The 27,596-nt window shown below is 39.7% G+C and overlaps 1 protein-coding gene across 2 annotated transcripts in view; it reads left to right on the top strand.

Moving 5' to 3' along the window:
* Positions 1 to 27,596, top strand: part of LOC139937623 (uncharacterized) — a 46,588-nt gene extending 18,992 nt beyond the window's left edge. The window contains exons 3-8 of one of the 2 annotated variants that reach the window (XM_071932860.1): positions 9,006 to 9,083; positions 10,022 to 10,097; positions 17,531 to 17,592; positions 22,029 to 22,895; positions 23,845 to 24,616; positions 25,264 to 27,596. In XM_071932860.1, the coding sequence (XP_071788961.1) occupies positions 9,006 to 9,083; positions 10,022 to 10,097; positions 17,531 to 17,592; positions 22,029 to 22,895; positions 23,845 to 24,616; positions 25,264 to 25,337 (1,929 nt within the window). In that variant the 3' untranslated portion in view covers positions 25,338 to 27,596. Of the gene's footprint in view, positions 1 to 9,005; positions 9,084 to 10,021; positions 10,098 to 13,858; positions 14,028 to 17,530; positions 17,593 to 22,028; positions 22,896 to 23,844; positions 24,617 to 25,263 lie in introns of those variants that run through there. The other variant, XM_071932861.1, reaches the window with a different exon arrangement.

Here is a 27,596-nt window from a genome sequence, read left to right as displayed (position 1 = left end):
TGCAATTCAATTTGTTAAAATTGAAAGCTTTGTGTAAAGCCACCAATGGAGTTCCTTGTGGTCTGTAGTCATACAGTTTCGAGAAGCATCCTTATTGACCTAGGCTTGAAGACGCTACATGACCAGAGGCACGTAATGCCCCCCCCCCCCCCCACACACACACACACACACACACATTGATTATTGGGTCTCTCTCCACTGTAGGCATAGCAAACAGGTTAAAGGCAGTGGACACTATTGGTAATTACTCAAAATAATATTTAGCATAAAACTTACTTGGTAACGAGTAAGGGAGAGCTGTTGTTGATTAAAACATTGTGAGAAACCGCTCCCTCTGAAGTAATGTAGTTTTCGAGAAAGAAGTAATTTTCCACGAGTTTGGTTTCGAGACCTCAGAATTAGATTTTGATGTCTCGAACTCAAGCATCTGAAAGAAAACAACTTCGTGTGACAAGGGTGTTTTTTCTTTCATTATTATCTTGCAACTTCGACGACCAAATGAGCTCAAATTTTGACAGGTTTGTTATTTTATGCATATGTGCAGATATACGAAGTGAGAAGACTGGTCTTTGACAACTACCTATAGTGTCCAGTGTCTTTAATCTTATGCCTATTCATTCCTCGGCGCATTGTGGACTGAGATAGAGACAGATGTTTTATTTGTTACGGTAATTATAAATAATATTCAGGCTGATGCAATTATTGCTCCTGCTGTGCGGATTGAATTATTGGGTTGTTATGAACATGGCGTATTAATGTGACCCATTCACAGTACACTCGCAAAGCATACATCATCAGAGGGTCAATCTTTTTACCTGAAGACGGTCAGAAAAGCTTGATCGAAACGTTGAATTCTTACGCAATAGTAATCAGGGTTTTTTTCCTTCAGAAATACCTCAATCCTACAACGCTTCATTTTGCCAACTTAAGCACGCGCGATATCCATTTTTCACATTTCATGGGAAGGGTTCATTGTCTATACAGGGCCCAATTTCAAGGAGCTGCTTAAGCACAAAATTTTGCCTAAGCAAAAAAATCACTGCTAAGTAAAATCAGATTACCAACCAAGACTCCACTATGCTAAGCAAACAACAGCTAAATACTAGTCACAAGCAATGTATATGGCATGATATTTTTGTCAGTACAAATGTGTAAAATAGGCAAAATAAGCTATTTTCGTGCTTAAGAAGCTTCTTGATCTTCCAATTACCAAAAAACACTTGTTTGCCTCTGTCTATAGTTTGAAAACCTGTAAACCAGAACAAACAGCCCCAAAGCGGCTGAGGTAGCTTCAGCTAGATTCGAAACCACGCTTTAAGAAAAACGACCCTGGAGTAAAAGCACCAAACACAGTAACATAATGAAGAAGATGAGAATCGTATTTCATCAAGCTGTTTTATAAGTAGGAAATCTGTATGTTTGCTGCTTGTGGATTTTGAATGTACGTGGTTGTTTACAAGGACAAGTGCTATCTTGGAATAATACCGTTTTTATACTCGATGATGTCTCCAAGGACGGGGGAAAAAACCCATCCCGATTCCTTACCCTAAGAAAAAATTCTCCCCAAGGTTCTTTCAATTTTGAGATTGAAACCGAAGACGCGATTTGATGCTGGATGATGGTTTTCACGATCGTCAAGAACGCCGCCTCAAGCCGGAAGTCCCCAACATTTCGTTTCAAAATTATGAATAATATTAATCTGTGGATCTGGAAAGGCGATGTATCTTCCATGATGAGATAAGATTAAAGGCACTGGACACCTTTGGTAGTTGTCAAGAAAGCAGAATTCTCACTTGGTGTCTCTCAACTTAAAGGAACACGTTGCCTTGGATCGGACGAGTTGGTCTATTAAAAGCGTTTGAAACCGTTTGTTATGATGCATAATGGTTAGAAAGATGTTGTAAAAGTTGAATATAATGATCCACACAAGTATCAATCGAAATTGCACGGTTGTCCTTTTACGTCGCGAACTATCACGGTCGGTCATTTATGACTCCTATAAATGGCCGACCGTGTTAGTCGACAGGGTAAAAAGAAAACCACGCAATTTCGAGGCATATTTGTGTAGATCATTGTATTCTACTTTTACAATATCTTTCTAACCATATACATTTTACAACAAACGGTTACAGGACGCTTTTCAAAGACCAACTCGACCGATCCAAGGCAACGTGTTCCTTTAAAATAACAACAGCAAACCTGCGAAAATTATATAGCTATTGGCCATCGAATTTGCGATAGTTCAATGAAGAAAAAAACACACTTTTGTTGCCCAAGTGTGTGCTTTTAGGAGTCCAAATAAAAGGCTTTGGGCCTGTAATATTTGAGTTAGAAATTACCCCTTTCTCAAAAACTACTACCTCAGAGGGAACCGTTTCTCACGATCTTTTATACAATTCAAAGCTCTCCACTGCTTGTTAACGAGTAAAGTGTTTTATGCTTAAAACATTTTTGTGTAAAACCTATATGGTGTCCGGAGCCTTTAATCTGCGGATCTGGAAAGGCGATGTATCTTCCTCAGCACGATGAATAATTAGATTAAGAATAAGAAGCGCTACCCGGACTAAAAATGAGCTTGTTCACCGCTATCTGTCTAAGGATCGATACATGCACATATATAGGGGCCTGGTGAAATTGTAACCCGGGTTCATCGCAGTATGGCTGATTCAGAAATTAAGGGGCGTGTGGCTGACGTCATAGCTTTAGGCCTTTTCCAAACCTCGGCTCCGACTTTGGCTCCCGGTCTGGACAAGACAGTTTGGAGCAGTGATACGTCGTGTTGTAGTTTCCAGAGTCTGAAGCCCTGACCCCGAAGACGGGCCTAAGCCGAGGTTTTGGAAGAGCCCGACAAGACTGGTCCCCTTTGTTTATCCGCAACCGCAAGGACAGGTGCTTGGCTTTAAATACACAAGATGTACATCACTATTGACTGCGAATCTCCAAAACCATTGAAAATCATGTGAAAACGATGCGAGGTCGTGGGCTCAAACGCAGATCTCTGGTTTAATTCACGAGCCTCGAAGTGTGACTTAGATGTTCAGGCTTGAGGCAGACCTGCTCCTAGACTGGGCCCCGTCTTTAAAGTCAGGTCCCAGCTTCTCAGATCCAGTGATTCCATTGGATACAATAATATTGGATAAACGCGCACCCAATAGTTATGGTCAAACAGTACACTGCTCTCAAGTCCACAATAGAATTTGACTGCGTATCTCTATGTAACATGACTGAGGTCAAAGGTTAAACCACGCTCCAGTTTTTGATGCCGGTCTCTGGTGTTAATCACGAGCCTCGAAGTGTGACGTCAGATGTTCAGGCTAATTTAACCTGCTCTAAACATAATCCCTGCCCCGGTGCGTTCGAATAGCTTTGACGTCATTCCAGGGGCTCAGCCTGAAGAGTGGGAGTGACCCGAGGTGCATGACGTCACCACGAGAGGGCGAGTGTGGTCGTTCGATTGTAGCTCTTGTCAGGGGCTCACCCGAGTGAGCACCGCGGGGTACACCCAGGGAAGCTAAACGAACGCACCCATTGCAACCTTCAAATGTTGATACGCACCCCTTCGTCGTGTTCCATTTCGTGCAATATCATGGAACTGGTTCATTTATGAGAAATGCATCAGGCTATTTTGCATTTGAAGCCTGTTATGTGTGTTTTGATTTAAAAGTAGAATATTTGAAGCCTGTTATAGTCCTTCGTGTGTGTGTTTGAGTTAAAAAGTAGAAAAACATACCAACACGGCTAAAAAAATTACCAAGGTTTACACAATACCGAGAGATAAATCGCCACACGTTTCCAAGTTTTGGATACTTCTGTGACTTTTGGCTGCATGGAAATGAGGTACAACGGGACTGACGGGGTTTTCATTTTTCGAGATTGGAAGTGGAAACTCGCAACCTTTATTTTCTATTTGGACATAATATATAATGAACATGGCGTATGATGTGACCCATTCACAGTACACTCGCAAAGCAAACATCATCAGAGGGTCCATCTTTTCTCCTGAAGATGGTCATAAGAAATGATCGAAACGTTGAATTCTTACGCAATAGTAATCAGGTTGTTTTTTTTTCCCTTCAGAAATACCTCAATCAATGCTTCATTTTGCCAACTACTGCATTCGCGCGATGTCCATTTTTCACATTTCATGGGAAGAGATTTGAGATTGGAAGTGGAAACTCGCGACCTTTATTTTCTATTTGGACGGAATGGGTCACCAAATGCCAAAGAAACTTTGGTTGAGTGAAACAATAAGAGGCTGAGAGAAACTGAATGACCAGTGTTCAGGGAAAGAATTGACAGCTCGCCCTGATGTTGAAGTGGTGACATATTACTGATGGCTACAATTTAGAATGCATTATACCATCATTGTTCCAAGTAAAAGCATATTCTACTGGTGCTTTGGGTTTGTTTCTTGTTTGTTAATTAAAAGCTAAATCTTGATAGAAATTAACATAATATATCGAAGGAAAATCTGTTTGGTTTGAAAAGCTGTGGTAATGAAAGAGAAATGCGAGACACTTTTGAACACCGCAAATGCAAACTGATGTTAATTTGTGATGTTATTTTGTAAAGTTTCTTATGTGCGTCATCGATGCTAAAAAAGGAACCATGAACTGAGCTATGTGGTGTACGCACGAATAAGGTCCCTTGGTGAAGTTGAGTCACGTATAGTACTAAATGATATTATAGGTTAATGAAGCTCAATCAAGTGGCTGTACTTTAGTTTAATTAGCCTGAGAAACTGTATACGCAAACCACCATCGTGGGGCCAGTGTCATGATTGGAAGATACATCCATACAGTACAAAGTTCAGGTTAAACCGGCGTAGGGTGACGTCATCGTTAATATTAATTAGGTTTATATTACTGTATCATAAATAAGAACTGGGGTGTAGTGTCGACAGTCAGATATAACTATTTTCAGTAGCACGGTGAACAATTTTAAATTTTTTTAAAGCCAATTTGGCTCTACAAGGAGGACAGTTATAAAATCTGAAAATGACTAGGGAACTGAAGGTAGATGAGTTGACGTTCCTCTTTAATGGCTGGAATAACTCTTAGTACAACAGCATTGGTTTTCCTTAAAAACAGATTTTTTGTTAGTCCTAGATGACTCAAATTTAGCTTATTTGGAAAAAGTTTGCCTTTGACTAACCGAAAACATACACTTTACAGAGCCATTATAGGGTGCGTTCGATAAGCTTCCCTGGGTCGACCCCGCAGTGCTCACATCTCGGGTGAGCCCCTGACAAGAGCTAATCGAACGATCACACTCGCCCTCTCGTTGTGACGGCATGCACCTCAGGTCACCCCTAAGTGACCCACTCCACAAGCAGGGCACTGGGTCGACCCAGGGAAGCTAAACGAACGCACCCATAGTGTGCCTCTCTGTACAAAACGCATTGGATGATACGACTGTTCACTGCAGGGGTCCCTTCAGGGCCACCATAGTCAAGCTGCCGTGGAAAGACCCGTGATTGAGTACCTGGCGCAGTGGGCTTAGCCTTGATCAAGGCGCTACAGCCAGCCGCGACCCGCAAAATCCCAGTCCCAATCACTGAATTCCACCAGCGCACCCCCATACATAACACAGTGCATATCATACGTGTACAGCGTATGTACACACCTATACCTACTGTACATACACATTACTATCTATATGGTACACGTACGGTACATGAGTATTTCTAAAGTAGCGCCTTGATGGTTCTGTAACTGCCAAAATTTAGGGCGGAGCTCATTATGCTAATGTTTACTAACAACCCGGTCTCATTGGTTGTTGGTTGACCTATAAAGTCTCGCTGCGATGTCAGTCACAACCATCTGCAAGCACGCGCACGTGTTCTCCGACGTATAACAACAAGCCTTGTGGCTGCTGTGCAAAAACAAATTGCAAGGGCGGCGGGCGCGAGGGAGAAATCCCTACCCTAAAACAAAGTTGTGTACTGTATATCAATGGTACGGTGTATAATTTGCAACAGTTCATCGTGGCACAGCTGCAGAAGCTTTCAACAAAATAAAACAACCAGGTTTAATGCACCAATCATAGATTTAGAAATAAGAAGGAAGAAAATTAGACCATACATTGTGTGAAATGTGTTTGAGAAAGGTTCAAAAAGTATCAAGGTGTCATTGGTTTCCGGCAATGGCTACTTGGTTAGAATTCTTAGATGTTGGGCATACCCATCCCCTTGAAGCACAATCACTTAATAACATTACAGTTTTCCCTCTTTCAGACCAGATTACTGTTTTCCATTTCAGACCAGATGAGCTAAGAAACCCAGCTGTTTATTTTATCTAGACATATTATTCGTTACGTTTCTCGCGGTAAATCAAAGTTGGGGATCGAAAATAAATTATGTGTTGGTCGAAAACATACCAGACGGTAGAAGATGGCGTGTGGCTTAACAACAACTACAAGTAAAGATCAATTTCATAAACTAACTCTTGCCATACTACCACACTACAACGTTACACTTATAGTAAAGCAGCTTCCCATTCAGGGACAAATCTACCAGCTACATTGTACTGATGATGCTAGTCCTCGTGTTATAAAGAAACACAAGACATTAAAACGGGGCCAAGGAACCCCTCCTCTCTTCGAAGTTGTTCGACACCGTACCGACCGAACGAGGCTTGTCCGACTCACACCGGTGGCTGGCCCGTATACCGTCCAGCAGCGCATTCAGACCCATTATACATCATAGCGATTCCCACTCATGTCCATACAGCTAGCGTACAACGTACACACACGCACACACAAGTCAATGGGAAACTACACAACCATACACAAGTCAACGGGAAACTACACAACCATACACAAGTCAATGGGAAACTACACAACCATACACAGGTCAATGGGCACTTCACAACCATACACAAGTCAATGGGAAACTACACAACCATACACAAGTCAATGGGAAACTACACAACCATACACAAGTCAATGGGAATTGACACAACCATACACAAGTCAATGGGAAACTACACAACCATACACATGTCAATGGGAAACTACACAACCATACACAAGTCAATGGGAAACTACACAACCATACACAAGTCAATGGGAAACTACACAACCATACACAAGTCAATGGGAAACTACACAACCATACACAAGTCAATGGGAAACTACACAACCATACACAAGTCAATGGGAAACTACACAACCATACACAGGTCAATGGGCACTTCACAACCATACACAAGTCAACGGGAAACTACACAACCATACACAAGTCAATGGGAAACTACACAACCATACACAAGTCAATGGGAATTGACACAACCATACACAAGTCAATGGGAAACTACACAACCATACACATGTCAATGGGAAACTACACAACCATACACAAGTCAATGGGAAACTACACAACCATACACAAGTCAATGGGAAACTACACAACCATACACAAGTCAATGGGAAACTACACAACCATACACAAGTCAATGGGAAACTACACAACCATACACATGTCAATGGGAAACTACACAACCATACACAAGTCAATGGGAAACTACACAACCATACACAAGTCAATGGGAAACTACACAACCATACACAAGTCAATGGGAAACTACACAACCATACACAAGTCAATGGGAAACTACACAACCATACACAAGCCAATGGGACACTACACAACCATACACAAGTCAATGGGGAACTACACAACCGGCCACGCACACGGACGTGGCATGATTGCTAGCAGTAATACGTCATTCTCAATCGCGCCTGTGATTGGCCAATGTTTAGAATGACATGCCCAGATCATGCACGCCCTTTTATCGGAATTCCGATAAAGCTGTTACAGACCCATCAAGGCTGTTGGTTGAGCCACGTGTGCGAGGTTGAAAGTAGAAAGACACGACCGTACTCACGACTTCGCTATACTGTTCTCGCTGTACAATTTACTGTACAATGTACTGTATACATGTACGTTGTTCGTGTATGTACAGCGTGCAGACTGCCGAATTGTGCCGCGCCGGGCCGGGCCGGGCCGGGGCACACTACGCCAACAGCCTTGAGTCAAGGCTACAGTGGGCTAAGTTGCTGGGACTGTTTCAGTAACTCAGACTACCCGGTCCGGGTTCGAATACCGTCTGTCTCTGACGTGCTTCGTTTGGTGTGTAACACGCCTTTAAAACAGTCTAGATTGTGATGATAGGATACTGGCACCAGGCAAGGAGTTTCATAGAGTTGCAGCATGTGGAATAAAGCTGTTCGAATAGCTCATTGTACGTAGGCCTATATCTCAGCAAATCAAGAGTGATGGGTGAATAGAAGCAGAAAGTCTGGTTTCAAGCTCAAACATTCTGATGAGGTGAAACTAGGTCGAACGTACTATAACGGCACGAAAATATCTGTTTATTGCTTCATGAAAAGACAGGGTGCGTTCGTTTAGCTTCCCCGGGTCGACCCCGGTGTGTGGCATTTTCTTTTTCCAGGTAAACGTGTTCAGATAATTACCCACGTTCGTCTTGGAAGAAAAAACCCGCCACACACCGAGGTCGACCCAGGGAAGCTAAACGAACGCACCCACAGAGTCTGTGACTGCGCTACATACCTACTGTGGGAAAGAGGTTGTAAACGTCGGTCCTAACCCTTCTAATCAGCAATATTTACAATACTACGCTTCTGCACTCTAACTAACAAAAATACAATGAGAGTGTGGTGTTCATATTGGTTGCATTTTCCACGACTAAACCTTGACATGTTTTACATTTGGTTAATCACTTAACATCTTTTCTCTCAGATCTATAGTCTTCTGTCAAGTTGCATTTACCCCATGGATGCGTCATCCCAACAAGGGGGGCGTATTGTAGCATACAAAATGATACCATTCGTGCTGGCCTTCTTTCGTGCATTATATTTAATCTTATTCGATGACGCCTGCGACTTGGTAAAAGGCTAGTTTTGGTACGGCAGCGTCTCAGAGTCAACCTTTATCAGAGGACTACTTAGTCTTAATCCCAGCCGCTATCTTTTTACTTTTACAGGTTCGTGTTTTAAACAAGTATGACTGTGTGTTGCTTATCTTCAAGAATCCAGACCAGCTACCGGATTGCGTCAATGAGGTGAGACTAGCCGCAAGGAATAGAATCTGAATGTCAAGAGAGAATGATTGATCGATGATTCTTCCAAAATTAATTTGTGGAATGACGAGAGTGAAAATTGAAGAAAGACAAAAGTAATACTATCAAGTGAAAAATCTAAGTTATTCAGATATTTGCCTGTCCTTTTCCAACATGGGTTTGAAATCGTTTAAATGAAAATATAAGCTTTGGGCAACGAGTTTTTGTATACATCTTATACGCGTGCTTTAAAGGAAAGGTATCCGTTTGGTGTTTGGAACCATCTATATAAAACTAACATGTGGTCATTTTCCGCAGTCGCGTTTTGGAGATATCACCTTAAATCCTGAGCAATTATGTCCCTGCAGGAAGAATACTATGCTTAAGGCAGTGGACACTATTGGTAATAACTCAAAATATTTATTAGCATAAAACTTTCCTTCGTTACGAGTAATGAGGAGAGGTTGATAATATAAAACATTCTGAGAAATGGCTCCCTCTGAAGTAATGTAGTTATCGAGAAAGAAGTAAGTTTTCGCGAATTTGATTTCATGACCTCCGATTTAGAATTTGAGGTCTCGAAATCAAGCATCTGAAAGAACACAACTTCGTAATGGTGTTTTTTGTCTTGCAACTTCGACGACCGATTGGGCAAAAAATTTGTTATTTTATGCATATGTTCAGATTCACCAAGTGACAATTACCAATAGTGTCCAGTGTCTTTAATGGAGTAATCAAAATGAAATTCGCTCATCAGATTCAAAAAATGGGAGATTCCAAATGATATCTTTTTCCATAACCACAATACTTTAAAGTGAAATGACAGTCAAAATTCTTTATCGAAAGCTGTTGTCCACGAGGTGTTACCAAGCGATTGTCTTCCCTTTAAAATTTCTTTCTATTTTTTAACCAAAAATTCTTTGTTTTTTGTTTTGTTTCAGTTCTTCAAAAAGAAGGATTCCTTGGCTATGATCCATGAACTCCGAGATGAACTTGAGAAAAGCGAGTCAAATGAAGGTGATTATATAATACATAAAATTAAAATTCTTGAAACAAATTGTATGGTTGTTCTAAACAGGGGCCCACTGTGTGTTAGATATCCAAATTGAACGAAGATCAACAAATGAGAAAATGTAAAATTGCACAGTTTGCTTTCCTTAACATGAATGTTATGAATATGCAATAACTCGTTGCATATTCATAATTGTCAAGGTGAAACTTATTCGGAACGCAATGACAATGGGTGCATTCGATTAGATTCCCAGGGTCGACCCCGATGTGGCGTTGTTTATTATTTTTCCAGGACGAACGTGGGCACACGATTACCCCCACGTTCGTCCTCGAACCAGGAAAAAAAACAGACACGTCACCACGTGAGCCTTCCCGTGGTGACGTCAGTGCACCTCGGGCCAGCCCCAAGAGCCCCGCCTGTGGGTAGGGTCACTTGGGGCTGACCCGAGGTGCACTGACGTCACGACGAAAAGGCTCACGTGATGACGTGTCCGGGGTTTTTTCCTGGTTCGAGGACGAACGTGGGGTAATTGTGTGCCCACGTTCGTCCTGGAAAAAAAAATCAAATACGCAACATCGAGGTCGACCCAGGCGGCAACAACGAACGCACCCAGTACAAATCCTTATTCCTACAACAACAATTTAATTTTCAGCAAATCGGCATGATACCAGTCACAAATTGTACATGTGATGTGGAAGCTTGGCTGGTAACCTTATGATTTTGGTCTGCTGGATTTTGTTGTGCTGAGATACTTTCTGTACTTAATTGGCCCTATATGAACTTTGGCCCCATGCTCTGTTGCTCTTTTGTAAGCTATGACGTTCCAGATTACATCGTATTTACGCGGGAAAATGTCTACAGTCAGGGCCCAATTTCATAGAGCTGCTAAGCACAAAAATTTGCTTAGCATGAAAATTTTACCTCAATAAAAACAGGAATACCAACCAAATTTCCACGTGATTTTCAGGATAAGTAAACAACAGCTGAATACCAGTAACAAGCAATATGCAAGAAATGGATAATTTGGTTGGTAATCCTGTTTTTATCATCAAGGAAGAAATTTCATGGTAAGCAAATTTTTGTGCTTAGCAGCTCTATGAAATTGGGCCCTTGTTGTTTCACTGACTCAGACCACGGCTAGATTTCTGCGTCATCATGCATTGAAGTATAGGACGTCTTTAGCAACACACTTAGCAACAGCCGTAGCCGTAGCTGTATTCGCCAATTTGGCTACGGCCGAACATTTACGGACAACGAAAATATCGAGATGATATCAATAACTAATGAACCTTGACGGCATCAGCTGCGCTGGAAGTAATGCTAATTAACTAATGTCTTGGACATCAGTCAAACAGAAAGATCTAGAGTGTCCTTCGACGGAGCATTTTGGAAGTCTGTCCCTAGGTATATATATGTTGCTTTCATATCAGCTGCTACCAACGGGGAAATCGTCAAGTCGAGGACAAGGAAAGGCTCAGAAAACTTGCATTGAAAAAAGAAAAAAACTCTTAGGGGATGTAGATATTTCCTACATGTTGCCGGGTTTTCTCCTCTCTCTCAATTACAAGGGATTTGGCAAAGCAAAAAAAGTCCGTTGTAAGGGGACAATAATATTCAAGTTTATTTATAGAAATATAACATAAAGGCACAGGTGTTAATTGAATGTCCTTGTTGTTTTGTCAAGTGTGATCGATTGAAAGAATTACGGTGTCTTATAATAGACGCTGCAGCTGGCTTGAACATGGAAACCTCTATAAACAGTGTAATAGTCTGCATGAGTCTGTCCTTGATCTACATGGGCCTCCGTAGCAGCCAATGACGTTGAAGTGTTACAATTATTCATTTATCCGGTGGTGTAATATAGCCAATCAGGACTTACCACCGCAGAGTTGGATGAAAATCGGCTGTGGCACTAACTGTGTTCAAGCATCAAAATAATGACCTTATTCTTGAACATAATTAGGCTGGTTAGCTTTTTCGAATGTGGCCTGGGCCTTCATGAAAACCAGTTTCCCCAGTTGCTCTAAAGAGAGGTTTTGTGGTTGAAAGGAACTCTATACGTCGTGTGGTATTAAATCACTCTTAAAATTTATGGCAATACAAAATGTTGGTTGGAAGCGAACAGCAGCTTTTTAAAAAGAATAAAGCATTTTTGTGGAGAATTCAATTTGAAGTGTTATGCTTGTGTAAAAAGGTATTATTTTGGGGGGCCAAAAATGTGAACCAGAGAAGCGTTACTGTCAGTAACGTTTTTTCAGATTGTTTATTTCTATTAGGGATTATTCTTCCTGCGTGGACATATTCGCTCCAGAAATTTTTACACGTTGGTTTTAAAGTTGTACACATCTACATGTACGTTCCAGCTGTGTTTATGGTGTAAACAGAGGATTTCTCTTTGTTCAGACGTCCCCATTGGTTTTGTACACGAAATCGAATCGAGGAAGTCCTCGGTGTGACTTTTTCCCGGATCCCTTTTGTTATAAGCTTCTCTAAGTCCTCGGTTTGAATGCGTAGACATGCCCATTAAAGACACTGGACACTATTGGTAATTACTCAAAATAATTATCAGCATAAAACCTCACTTGGTAGCGAGTATTGGGGAATGCTTGATAGTATAAAACATTGTAAGAAACGGCTGCCTCTAAAGTGACGTAGTTTCCGAGAAAGAAGTAATTTTACACGAATTTGATTTCGAGACCTCAAGTTTAGAACTTGAGGTCTCGAAATCAACCATCTAAACGCACACAACTGCGTGTGACAAGGGTGTTTTTTCTTTCATTATTATCTCGCAACTTTGACGACCAATTGAGCTAAAATTTTCACAGGTTTGTTATTTGATGCATATGTTGAGATACACAAAGTGAAAAGACTGGTCTTTGAAAAAAACCAATAGTGTCCAGTGTCTTTAACATATGATTAAAACAATAGAACCAGAGGCTGAAACAAACAATGACGTATAATGGCGTGCCGAAACCAAGGTATGTATTGAGTGATTTTGTTCTGCCTCAACAAGAAAATATTTTGTTACAGTCCGTGAATTTGCATATTCCATTCTCTGATATGAAATCATATCTCTTGGGAGACAACCTCTCTCGGTCCCTCCACCGTCGGGTGTCATCAGCAGAGACCCCTGACATGGCCAGCTATGTCAACAATGTATGCTCTATGCGTCCCTTGAAGGGGGAAATGCCAGCAGAGGAAGGATTGAAGAATAGCTATAGAGTGGCAATAGTCTGCAAGGGTTTATACGTTAAAGGGGCATTGACGCAAGCATAGGGCAAGCGAGTTTTGTTTTACCGCGTTGGATATTTTTGCGCCAATGGCTATTTTGATAAAAATTTGGCTCGTCCGGGAAAATGTTCAAAGAAAACTTGGTAATCTAATCTATATTTGCGAATTTATTTTTGTTCGCTTCCACTGCAGGCCTATACCTTACATTTTGGGTGTATGAGGTAGACATGAACACTCCACAAATCAAATTAAGAAATTATGGTGAATCTATAGGAACTCAAGGTCTATATTATGGCAACAGCAGAGTTTCGTTGATGTAAAGATTCATAATTGTTCACTGACATTGAAACAGCAAAGAAAACAAAATAAAATGGCAGCAGAGACAGATGTGAATACACTTCTTCCCAGGGTACATTATTTTACCCAGTGAAACATTTCAATACTTTTAGGTTGATGATGTCACTAACCTTTTCACTGGCATGTACCATTTTGTTAGAGGGGAGATTTTGACCTTCCCGTGCATTCCGTAGTCTAGCTTTGTTGCGTGTTGGCAACACCTTTATAGTCGAGTTTAGTTTTGTTTTGTGACGGGGAGTCCTAGAAAGCACTGTTGAAAACCAAGGAATTAAGCACTATGTGTATTTTTCATGGAAGGATATTTATCGTGTTCATGGTGTCGACAGTTTTCTTAATAAACGTTAAAGGTAAGGATGCTTGGGTAGGGTGATGTTGTCGCCTCACGGCAAGGGGACCGGCAGGCTTGTTGATCTGCTGAACATTAGTGACCAGCGTGCTTTCTGAGGTGGAGTTACTGAAGACCGTGAACTCTGCTGAAAATGCATTAATTCCTGGTTTGCCTCGATATAGCTCAATGGTTTGCCCTTTACTTTTTCCATTGATTTGTAAGCCACCAGGACCAGTTTTCATAATTGTCATAGTCCGTTTTTTCCACAGTCTATAAAGTTTAATACGGTTTATCAACAGAGGATGCTTTGCAACACCGTACATAGCCAGTCGGTTTACTTTGAGAGAATTGTAACTTGTCTCCATGTGTTTGAACATGCATTAGTGGACCACTATTGAGGGAGAAACGCTCTTATTTATAGTCATCCTTATTTATGTGTTTTTCTTGTCTGGACTTGCAACTTAATTCCTTGATGATTGCCTCTTTACATGTCACAGCCTATTTTTGTTCAAAGATGGACGCAGCAAATTTGCATGAATCGATAACAACAGCCAAAACTTTCAAACGTATTGGTCAATATGCATGAAAATGTTCAAGAATTGCAGGTCACAAATCACAAGTTTATCTTTCACTCACGATCCTCTCTTTTAGGCAGTGGACACTATTTGTAAATGTTAGTCTTCACAGTTGGTGTATCTCAACATATGCATAAAATAACAAACCTGTGAAAATTTGAGCTCAATCGGTCATCGAAGTTGCGAGATAATAATGAAAGAAAAATAACCCTTGTCACACGAATTTGTGTGCGTTTAGATGGTTGATTTCGAGACCTCAAGTTCTAAATCTAAGGTCTCAAAATCAAATTCGTGGAAAATTACTTCTTTCTCGAAAACTATGCCACTTCAGAGGGACCCGTTTCTCACAATGTTTTATACCATCAACCTTTCCCCATTACTTGTCACCAAGTGAGGTTTTATGCCAATAATTATTTTGAGTAATTACCAATAGTGTCCACTGCCTTTGAAACAAAGTGTAAAAGCCTCTCCTTTGGGCCATTCCGGTTCCATCAAATTGTGTAACAGGTCGGTGCTATGTTTGATTAGTTTTTGAGTCCCCGGCTACAGAAAACGAGGACCAGTCTTATGTCACAGAGGTGAAATCAATTTCCAACCCACTGCACAATGTGTTACATACACACTGTGTGTACTAAGTCCACGGGATTCATCTTGACATTTAGAGCTGACGTGACGATGTATCCCAACGGTATTACATCGGCTCCCGTCATGTAATAAGAAGATGTGCTTAACAGGCGAGGCCAGGATTCCCGTCTCATCACCTTTGTGTGTGATAAATCGCAAGAGTGTGTTTTTACAGACAGACACACAAGAAAAAGAGCGGCACATACATGACTTGTATGCCCTTAATGTGTCTTAAAGATCTGCGTGAACAAAAATGTCCAGTCGTAAACGTTGCTGAATTTAATTTAACATGTTTGCAATAAACAAGGAAATCGAGTCTAATCTTGTAAAAAAAAACAGTCATTTCAAATGCCCTTATCCGACGCTTTTCTGAAAGATTCGCAAAAAGCTCCGTTACGTAATCTCTCACGTTACGTCATAGTTGGGAGCTCAATTTTTATAGCCGGTGTGTTTGATACGGAGCTCTATGGTTGCCAATAGTGCCACATGCATAAATAAAACAAAATATACCCCGTCTTATCGTAAACGTAGACGATACTTGTAACGTATGTACACGAGATACATATTGTACGTATGCACGTACGCGGTAATTATTGTGTACACGATACGACCAGGATTTCTTTTATGTGACGGCACAAACATAAACGCTTCCGTGTCGTCCATATACAAGGGTGCTTTTTTCTTTCATTGTTATCTCGCAACTTTGATGACCGATTGAGCTCAAATTTGCACAGGTTAGTTATTTTATGCATATGTTGAGATACACCAACTGTGAAGGCTAGTCTTTGACAATTACCAATAGTGTCCACTGCCTTTAAAGTAATTGTCAAAGACCAATATTCTCACTTGATGAATCCAAACAAATACATATTATAAAACAACAATATGTGAACATTTGGGCTCAATTGGTCATCGAAGTTGAAAGAGAATAATGGAAGAAAAAACACCGGTGTTGCACAAATTTGTGTACTTTCAGATGCCTGAGAAAGGCTCCCGGCCTGGTCTTTCTCAGATTCAAATATCTAAAAACCAACACTACTTCAGAGACAGTCGTTTCTAAGAATGTTGTATACTACCAACAGATCCCCGTTACGCATCACCAAGTAGGCCTACGTTTTTGCGCTTATATTTTGAGTATTTCAGTGCCTTGAAATGAAATGTTATTAAGACTTCAGTTTGCGCTCAATCTGCTTCTCATGTTGAAAGCGGAAGATGCATTCTTCCAGCCGAAATGAGGGCAAACGAATATCTTAAAATCATACGGTCTTTATTAAATAAAATTGTTCAAGACTGAAAGAAATTGTTCGTAGCTAAAACCGAGTTGCATCCTGCCTTTCCTTATATAGGTATTACATACATCCGTAAAGCTTACAAAATAGTCGCAGTAAAATGATGTTTTAAAGGTTTTCTCGGTCAAATTCGGCAAATGAGCAGTCAATTTCATTTTCATGCGTTCGAATTAAAGCTGTTTTGCCTCTCCAGTTGTTACTGCGTTTCAAATTCAGAATTCGGCCATTTCGTTTTGGGTCGAGTCAAATTCTTTTAGCACTCTGTTCAATTTAGCGTATCGTCATTGTTTTTCGTGACACACACGCCTCAAGAAGCGTCTGCGAATTTGAATGCTGCTTTGATGAATGATTATTTTGTTAATTCGAATGACGCAACATTTGACTAATCCCAAAACGAAATCGAATGACCCTTTTTAGTAGCATTCGATTTTGCGCGAAATAGAATAGCTTGGTGGTTAAATTGGCTGCTCATTTTCCGAAAATTGGCCGAGAAAACCTATATTATACAAAAATTACATGGTTTATGGGTGACTAGTCGATATTAGCTCACCGAGGTATTGGAAGTTGACAAGATAGGTCCCGAGCCATGAAATAACAAACCTGTGAAAGTTTGGGCTAAATCTGTTGGGTGAGTCCAAAGAAAAAATTACTACCATGTAATTTTCAGAATGTAAACACAATGCCCTTAATGTTTGGTTGTACAAGTGTTGCATTTTTTTTTAAATGTCACTACATTTTTCTCGAATATGACTGCTGTCAAAAGGAAATCTTTCATAGAAATGTTGTTTCATTGAAAACTGTTCTAGTCTTAACTTTTTAAGCAGTAAGCTTTTAGATTAGAATTTAACAATGGTGTTATTAGCCTTAGGCCCTATACCAATCCTACCTTTAATTGTAGAAAGTTTAAAATAAATTGCCACCTTTTCCCGTGGAACTGCAGCACTTGAATCGATTTTAAACACTAACTTGTCAGACAGTGCACTCTAAATGTCATTTTTTTTTTTAAATCTCCATATCTCTCCATTATTTTCTAGCGGAGACGTCAAAGAAGACTGGGGATGGTTCGGCGGACGATGTAAACATTCCCACTAAAAGGGTAAGCTATATCGTTTCATATTGACGAATTGCCAACGAACACTTTGATCATGCTGAGTGGTGGATCTAAGTGCTTCGTGGATGGGGTTGGTAGTGTGTCGAAGCCTCCCCCCCCCCCCCCAGCCGTCCTCCCAAGCCCCCCATCCCCGTCATAATATTAACAAATTACTCATACAAAAAATTTAGAGTCTCTAAGCCTCTTGAAAACTTTTCGAAGATAATTATTTTCAGACCACTGAACTCCAGATTTCTTGGCAGGTCAGCCATTTGGAGTTTTTGCTTATTACCCCAGAAAAAAAAAACAATTTTTTTTTTTTTTTTTTTTTTATTCTTAAAAAAAAAACGACCTGCGGCCTGTATTCATGAGATACTCCCCAAATTCAAAGGCAAAATTTAAGAATCTTTAAAGCCTAAATCTTGTAAGTTATGAGCCTACCTCTCTCGACACGAATGAGCGAGCAGCACGCGCTAAGGGGAAAATGGCACGGCGAGATTGATCACCCTGGGAACGAGGCCGCACCTATTCAACTTGAAAGCCAGTGAACCGTCTCAAACGTTCACACACGTAGGTCTGTTCATTTAGCCTGCCCCCCCCCCCCCCCCGCACACACCCTCTTTGTAAAGAATAATCAGTTTTATTCACTGCAGGTATAAGACAATATTTGTGATCAGCATATTCGCATCATTAGTCCAAGTTGGAGATTCTGAGGATGAGCATCATCTTATTTCATCTTTCTCCGTGGCTTCATTTCATGAAAAGGGATCTTTGTTTTCTCCTTATTTAGTGGAGTGCACCCTTAGGAACACCGTGACTTTAACGAGAATATTGTAAACAATTAACAGCATTAATTGAGCTTTTGATGTTTGGACTTCGACTCGCTTGTGAATCACAACTAAAGCAGATGCCAAGTCCCATCTATAATTTGAAGCAATACGGTACTAAGTTATCTTGGGAATAATCTTCATAATAAATAAATAAATAAATAAATGAGAACTAATAATAATAATAATAATAATAATAATAGTAATAATAATAATAATAATAATAATAATAACCGTATTTATAACGCGCCTTTTGCCAAAGGATACAAAGCGCCAGGTATTATTACTGCAAGGAGTGGGGCGAATTTTGAGATGCAAGGCCTAATCCTTAGCACCATGTAATGGTTTACAAGGTGCTGTGGCGCAATATGCTGCCAATCCAGCCAGGAACACCGGGGCGAACCCCTTCTCTTTTCGATAAGTGCACTGGGTTCTTTTACATGCGTTTACACAACACATGGGACCAACGGCTATACGTCCCATCCGAAGGATGAAGCAATGGTTATGTGTCTTGCTTAAGGACACACGTAGAAATATGAAGAATTCAAGGCAAAGTATACCTTGTATTGTTACTTGAAACCGCTCGATTGTTTAAATCATATTGTAGATATACAGCTAGCAAAACTAATGTGTGAGCATTTCATTTCATTTCAAAAGTGGTCACGTTTTGTTTAGTTTTTTTTTTTTAGATGTCACCGAATCCGGAGCTAGTTATTATGTCCACGCAGGAAGAACAATCTTCACTAGGAACACACAGTCTGAGAAGCGAAACTGCCAGTAACGCTTCTCAGATTCAAATTTTGCGGCATAACAACTGATATCTTTCACAAGCTATTATCATTGTGTACAACTACATTTTACAAACACTTGAAAGGTTCCAAAAACCATAAGTATACATTGCCTTAAATACAGAAACTATTGTGCATGAATACATGTTCGAAATTGTACTATTATTAGAACAAACTTCGCTTCTAAATTATTGTTATTGACTTTATTCCTTCACAAAGCAACGTAAAAAAAATGTTTTTGGCTTAGTCTGGTATCACAGACTTTTCAATGAATTATCTGTCACATCTCAATCATTGCCTTCATTTATTAACAGAAATGCGAAACCATACAAATAAGCCAATCCTGTGGTCCGGATGCAAACTACGGAATCCCCGGGAGACATGCCAAAAAAAATCAATAACGACGATACTTTATCGACGCCCAAACAGCGAGATAAAAAGTCGTCCCTTTCTGGGTGGCGATCAAGCCGGCCCCAGGCACTCCTCGCCCTCTTTATTAAAAACCCGCACCGTCATGTTAATTGGATGGTACACTTACACGAGACTGTTATTTCTTCTCAAGGAACGAAGAGAAAGAGGCAGGAGACTTAAGAAGGCGGGAACAAAATTAAAGCTAAACAAAAACTTGAAATATTTAAAGGCACAGGAGTGGATTTCACAAAGGTAGTCCTAACTTAGGACTAGTCTCAGGCAATGCTAAGAGATAGGACCAGTCCTAAGTTAGGACCAGTAACACATCCTAACTTAGGACTGGTACTATCTCTTAGCATTGCCTAGGACTAGTCCTAAGTTAGGACTACCTTTGTGAAATCCACCCCTGGACACGTTTGGTATTTGCACCAGTAGACCAGTATTCTCACTTAGTGTATCTCAACATACGCATAAAATAACAAAACTAGGGAATTTTGACTCAATTGGTCATCAAAGTTGTAAGAGAATAACGAAAGAAACACACTTGTTGCTAGGGCTTTCAGACGCATAATAAAAGGCTTCAGGCCTGAAGTCAACTTATATTTGAGTGAGAAATTAAACCTATTAAATTTCTACTAACAACAGCTCTCCATTGCTCGTTACCAAGTAAATTGTTTATGCTAACAATTATTTTGAGAAATTACCAATAGTGTCCATGCAGTGCCTTTAAACGACCACAATACAAAACCTTCATATGTTTAAAGGAACACGTTACCTTGGATCGGACGAGTTGGTCTATTAAAAGCGTTTGAAACCGTTTGTTATGAAATGCATATGGTTAGAAAGATGTTTTAAAAGTAGAATATAATGATCCACACAAGTATCACTCGAAACTGCACGGTTTTCCTTTTACGTCGCGAACCATCACGGTCGGCCATTTATGGGAGTCAAAATTTTGACTCCCATAAATGGCCGACCGTGTTAGTCGACAGGGTAAAAAGAAAACCACGCAATTTTGAGGCATATTTGTGTAGATCATTGTATTCTACTTTTACAATATCTTTCTAACCATTTACATTTTACAACAAACGGTTACAGAACGATTTTCAAAGACCAACTCGACCGATCCAAGGCAACGTGTTCCTTTAACGGCAACATATCATTGTGGACATTTATAGCACCACAAAAGGGCTTCCTATATAGAAACAACCTTTACAAAAGTGTAGTTATTGAAGTTTTAAAGTGTAAAAGTTTATTTTAAAGGTGTGATCTTAAAGCACATTTCCCCGAATATGTATCGGTTCTTTTCACACCCAAATTCAAAGGAGTCCCAAAGCGGTCATTATTTATTCTTAAAAAAACAATTTGTGCAGGTATGTAGAGCTTTGTTTTAAACTGTAAGACCCATCCTCATGACATGCACATAATTTGAAGCACCTTGTAACGGTCTATAAGGAGCTGGGGGTGCAAGTGCAAACTATACTTCAGAACTACCTTACTTCAGGGGGAGCAGTTCCTCATAAAGTTTTATATTATTGCTCATTACCAAGTAAGTTTTTATGCTTACAATTTTTTTGAGTAATTACCAATAGTGGACTGTCCAGTGCCTTTAAGATGCATGATGATGATGATGGCTCGAAGTGATGCAGAGTCTTTTCACTTCGCATCTTCCCCTCTCACCTCGTTGTTGCCTCTCTGAGGGTGAGACAGGTGTCCCAATGGATCTCTTGACATTTCAAGACGGTGCCTTCTCTTTCATATCACGTTAACAAATGTTCCATTACAAGTTGATATAAAGACAGTGGAGTCGAGGCGCCTTCCGGAAGGTTTGATGTGACTGGAAACAAACCTGCTAATGCTCTCATGGCTTGGGGCGGCCCCGTAGCTGTAGTATCATGCGGACTTTGGGATTGTGCCCCTTTCCAAACGTCTGGCTTGACGTAATTCTGCTTCTTCTGCCTCTAATTGATATTGTGCAAACATCATCCTGGACACAATGTCATAGAGCTGCTTAATCACAAAAAATAAAATGCTTACCATAAAAAGGTTACTAGCTAAAATGTCCTCTAACATTTTTTATATTCTCAAGAAAGTTACAGAAAATTTAACAATTTAACGGTAATCAGTGATGGGTTCAAACGTTTATAAGGGTCAAGTTATGAATTGGCATAAATAAAAAGCAAACACCCTCTCTCGTAACCACCCCCCCCCCCCCCCCCCGTTCTAACTGCAGCACATGATTGTTATAGCAGGCAGAACAGTTCTTTTCAGAACTGAGAAGTCTCCCGAAATCCGAAACTCTACTCCGCGGTAGTAAAATTTAAAGCAAGACAAGTTCCCCAAAAGAACAAAATCTAATATATATATTGATATCATGCAATGCCTCACATCCCATTATACATTATTCTCATTGTAGGTAGACGAGGTGGCTGACGTAAACGACCAGCTTGGGGAGGATCTGCACAGTCTCTCAAGAAAGTCACCACCGGTCACAGTTGAGATCATGGACACCGATGCCGACGTCACTGAAGATGATGACGACGATGATGATGATGACAACGACACCATTGACAATAAGGAGAAGAAAGGAGATGCCGCCACCGAAGACGACACTGACGACGATGACAATGATGAAGATTTTGAAGGAGAACTCTTAAACAAAAATCTTCAAGATGATGGTGGAGAAGAAAGTGATGATGATGATGATGATGATGATGATGACGATGACGATGGCAACGACACAATTGACAATAAGGAGATGAAAGAGGATGCCGCCACCAAAGAAGACGATGACGACGATGATGATGATGAAGATGTTGAAGGAGAACTTTTAAACCAAAATCTTCAAGATGATAGTGGAGATGATGATGATGATGATGAAGATCAGAGTCAAGAAGGAGTGGAGGAAGTCAAAGATGCAAATGCGGATGAAGAAGATTCAGAAGACGCTGAAGATGACAACGAAGAAGACGATGATGATGGTGACAATGATCACGATGAAGAAGGGGAGGCAAATCTTAAGGAACAGCAGACCACCGATGACGATGACGTCGACGATGACGACGATGATGATGATGAAGGAGACGAAGGAGATGACAAAGGAGATGACGAAGGAGATGATGAAGATGAAGATGGAGATGACGATAATGACGTAGAGGATAGCGATAAAGAGAAAGAAGGAGCTACCGATGAGGGCGCTTTACATGATGGAGATTCATTGTCAGATGACGGGGAGGCGACTGAGGAGGAGACTGAAACTCTCATCACTAAAATCTACAACATTGTAAGTAAAAAGATTTTAAAAAACAAGTCTTGAGCTTGAACTTCGAACAATGTTACGCTAAAGTTTAAAAACAAACTTTTGTCTTATTGCACATTCATGTTTAAAGCCATTTGACACTGTCGGTAAACAGTGTTGTCCAAAGGCCCACACTACGTGTATCACAACTTATATATAGAATTACAAATCTGTAAAAATTTAGGCTCAATTGGTCATCGGAGTCGGGAGAAAATAACGGGAAAACCCACCCTTGTTTCCGCACGTTTCGCCGTGTCATGACATGTGTTTAAAATAAATCCGTAATTCTCGACAACGAGAATTGATAATTGTTTTAATGTTTTCTCGAAAAGTAAAGCATTTCATGGGATAATATTTCAAGAGAAGTCTTTCACCATTACCTTCTGTAAACCCTGTAAGTTATTTGTAAATCTGTGAACTTTTTTTTTCTGTTCCGAAAGTGTATAATGGCTTTAAAGGGGAAGAATATAACTTTGGTTTCTGGAACCGTTCGACTGGTTTAATCCTATGTATATTGTAGATATACAATAAAACTACCCTGTGGAAATATGGAGCTGTTATGTCCACACTGGAATAATAATCCGTTTGGAATAGCGATATTGGGATTGTATCTGATAGTAACATTGTTTAGAATCCAACTTCAGGAGATAAAGACAGAATATCTTTTTCCAAAACCACATTACTTCGAAGTAAAATGATTCTCCAAACGTTTTTTTTGTTGCAAGCTGCTGTAATTCTTACCAAGTCAACTTTTATTGCCAGTAATTATAAAAGTGATTTACCAAACGTGTACTTTCCCTATAAGAGTGAGGAGTCACCCTATAGGTTGTCTTTAAATCAACCTTCTCTTCTGCTTCCATTTAGAAAATAATAATCGGTGTTAATTTTATTTAAATAATATATCAACAATTTCTCTTCTTTTTTTAAATCTTAGTTGCAGTCACTTATCAACCGAAAGGAATCAGACGCAACTGAAAGCTCAGAAGATTTGAACTACGATGACAATGACAGCGACGATGACGACGACGATGATGGTGATGATGAAGAAGGAGAACAGACCAACGAGATACTACGTGACAGTCAGGAGGAAGGAGGTGATGGTTTTTACGACAGCGACGATGACGACGAAGATAATGTCATTAAGAATAAATATGATGATGAAGATGATGATGACAACGACAGCGACGACGACGATGACGATGGTGATGAAGAAGACACTAATGTCCTTAAAGAAGGTATCAAGCCAGACACTGAGTATAATGATGGAGAAGGCGCTGAGAATGAAGCTACTGCAGATGGGAATGATCAAGACAGGGATGACGAAGATGATGATGATGATGATGGTGAAGATGACAATAAGGTGATTGACAAGAACACTCCAGCAGATGGTGACAATTACTCTGATGGGGAAAACGATGAGAATGATAATGATGAGGAGGAGGAGGAAGGAACGAATGGAGATGGAGACGAGAAAGATGAAGATACGGATATGGAGGAAGATGCCGATATGGAGCAAGAGCTTGAAGAAATCAGCAGGTTGCAAAATGCTGGTGACCAATCTGCCGAAGATGATGATGATGATGATGATGACGAAGATGCAGATGTTGGTAATGTTGAGGAGGAGGAGGAGAAAGAAACCAAGATGGAAGATGAGGAGTTTAAACTTGTCAAGGAGCTGAGGGAGGCCATCTCTAAGTCAGAAAACGGTAGGACTTCACAAAAACAAACTGGTCATTTAAGATATATCCAAATAATAAAGCACAAGAGAAAGTGATTGGCTAAATTTCAAATGATTTGGGGTTGAACAAAGAAAGCTTGACTATAGAGCGGGATTTGAACCAACGACCCCGAATTAATGTGGTAGAGCGCTGGCACGTTAATCTGGAGGTCTTTGGTTCGAATCCTGCTCTAGTCAAGTTTTCTTTTTCCCCAAATCAACATGAAAAAGGAAGTCACAGAATACAGAAACTTGCCAACTTAGAAACAAATAGGTAACTGTGGCTAGTCGTGACCTAGCGGTTAAGGGCAACGGACTCAAGCTCTCGTGTTTCTGATCAGCAGAGTGTGGGTTCTAATCTTATTCGTGACACATGTGTCCTGAATCGAGACGATTGACAATGATGCTTCGTCTTTCGGATGGGACATACAAGCCATTGGTCCCCTGTGTTTTGTAACGCACGAAAAGAGAAGATGGTTTGCCTCGATGGTCTTGGATGGTAACATGGTGCTATGAAAAACGAAGTGGGTATCAGAATTCAAATGTAGTCCCACATAAACCTTTGCATAAAAATACTGAGTGTGCACCTAATAAATGTTTAACTTTTTTAAATTGATTTGTCAATTCACTTTTTAGGCGATGACGTAGTGGACGAAGACGACTTCATCGGGCAGCTGCAGCACGTTGCGGACAACAAATCTAAAAGATAATGTCACAACAGCGCCCTCTTCGCCGTCAAAGGAGTAGAGTCTGTTTACTTTGCAATTTTAGTTGATTTCCGACGAGGAAAACTAAAGATTCCTTATGCTAGTTTTCTGGAGTGAAGTGAAATTTCTCAAACATACCAAATCATTTCAAAATGTTATGCTGTATTAACGATTTTGTACTTTAACTAAACGAGCTGTGAAAAACGGCCTTACAGTTTTAGGCTTGTGTAAAACTTTAAAATGATCACCGTGGAAATTATAACATGTCATGCATGTATGGTTAATAAGTTGGTTAAATAAGTTGTGACAGTAGACAATTACTTTTAAGCAGCAGAGGTTCCTTTTGTGGTTCCCTGGTAAATATCATTGAGACGAAGCCGCATTGAGACGAAGTCAGCCCTGCCATGGCAAAACAATCTTACTCGAGAAAAAAAAAATCATTTTTGATAAAAGCAATTAGTATACAGAGATACACCGTTTTGTCATAAAAAACGTAATGAAAGTGTAAAAAGAGCGCATGTTATATTCACATCAATACAGCTTCGAAACTTTCAAATGGAAAAAAAATCCCTAAATTTACTCACAAAGATATTCGAGTAAGGCTGAATAAACACTGTGGGGATGTCCATCACTTGTTCCATATTTAAACCCTTTAACAAAAGGGGTCTGGGTGTTTGCCAGAGTGAGGACGTCTCCGCTTCGCTTTTGGCCACTCGAATGTCCTGCAACCAGTCAGTTACACACAATTATTTAGTAAATTTAAATCACCTACACTTATAGCCTACCCCTTTAATGTATACTTTTTAATTGTATCTATTGCAATAATGTACAGATTTTGTATGGTCCCCTTTCTTACTTATAGGGATGTGGTGGTTAACCGTGAATGTTTCCCTTCTTGTGTTCTGATTTTTTTTTATACTTTAGATCTGTGGTTTAAATCTAGACCTGTTAAGTTAGAGATAGACATAATTTTCATTTCAGTTGAACTCTTTGTACAGAAAAAATATGTTTAAAAAACAGAATATATAGTTAAATTAAGCTAGAAGTTGTGTGCAATACAGTAGGGGCCTACGTATTAGGACTCAGAACATAAAATGTTGCTGTTAAAGTTTGCTAAAACAGTCAAAATTCGAAATAAATTATTTATTAAACAAATTTGGTAGGATTAAAGCTTAAAGAGTAAGTTAAGGATGATCTCAATATTTCAACTATTACCTTTTTATGGCCAAATATACATCGTAGATACCGGTTAATAACCATTTTACTCTCAAAATTTGCATTTAGTAACGAATAACTCGAGTAAAAAATGTACCCGGCCGCGGTTCCTTTGTCGCGCAGGTTTGTTTGACCCGCGTTTTTCAGAAATTTGGCTTGGAGCGTTATGGAGAAAAACCCATTTTTACAATGTTTTAACGTGAGGTAAGAGACTCGTTATATTTTGTTTAATGTTTCCTATGGACTCCAGAAAACCGTAATATCTATATATTTGAGATCATCCTTTATTGGCTGTTTAAAGGTGTATACTCGACAATCCCGAAATTCGTCTGAAGTAAATATTATTTTACAGCAAATTATAATATGTTACGTACTTAAACTAACTTGCATTCTCGAAGTACAAATCACGGCAAAATTTCACAGATCTGCTTACTTTATTGCTTCTGCTTGCACATAATAAATTACGTAAAATAGATCCTTCGTAAGCTGCACATCGTGCACAACTATATGGCTTTTGCCAACCGACAGTGTATGTGTAATTATCATATTTCATGGGAAGGGCTAATTATATTATGTTACAGATAATTGTGTTATTTTACGCAACTATATTAAACATGCATTCTCGAGGTACAAATCAAGGCCAAATTTCATAGAGCTGCTTATCATTGCTTAAAAAAAATCTTAGAAGACAAAATTACAAAGTCACAGGTGGTACATTTGACATACAATTTTGGCTGGTAACCATATTCTGGTAAAACAAAATTGTTTTGTGCTAAGCTGTGTTTGTGTGTTTAAGCAGCTGTATGTGATTGGTTCTAGTGTTTAAGTGTATATAAAATTATTTAATTTATTGTAAATGTAATTTTAATAATTGAACTATTGTCATCATGTAATTCACTGTGGATGAGGAGGGGAAATTCAGTTGGAATATTAATTAATAGTGAGTGATGTGTAAGGAACTTATCTTTCAAATTATACAATTATTTTAATGTTACAAATCAAATAATTTACCTGCTTTACACTTTCTTTATCCTGTTCATTAAAACA

Source organism: Asterias amurensis, chromosome 5 (genome assembly GCF_032118995.1).
Source record: "Asterias amurensis chromosome 5, ASM3211899v1".
Lineage (NCBI taxonomy): Eukaryota > Metazoa > Echinodermata > Asteroidea > Forcipulatida > Asteriidae > Asterias > Asterias amurensis.
This window is presented reverse-complemented; position numbering and strand designations above follow the sequence as displayed.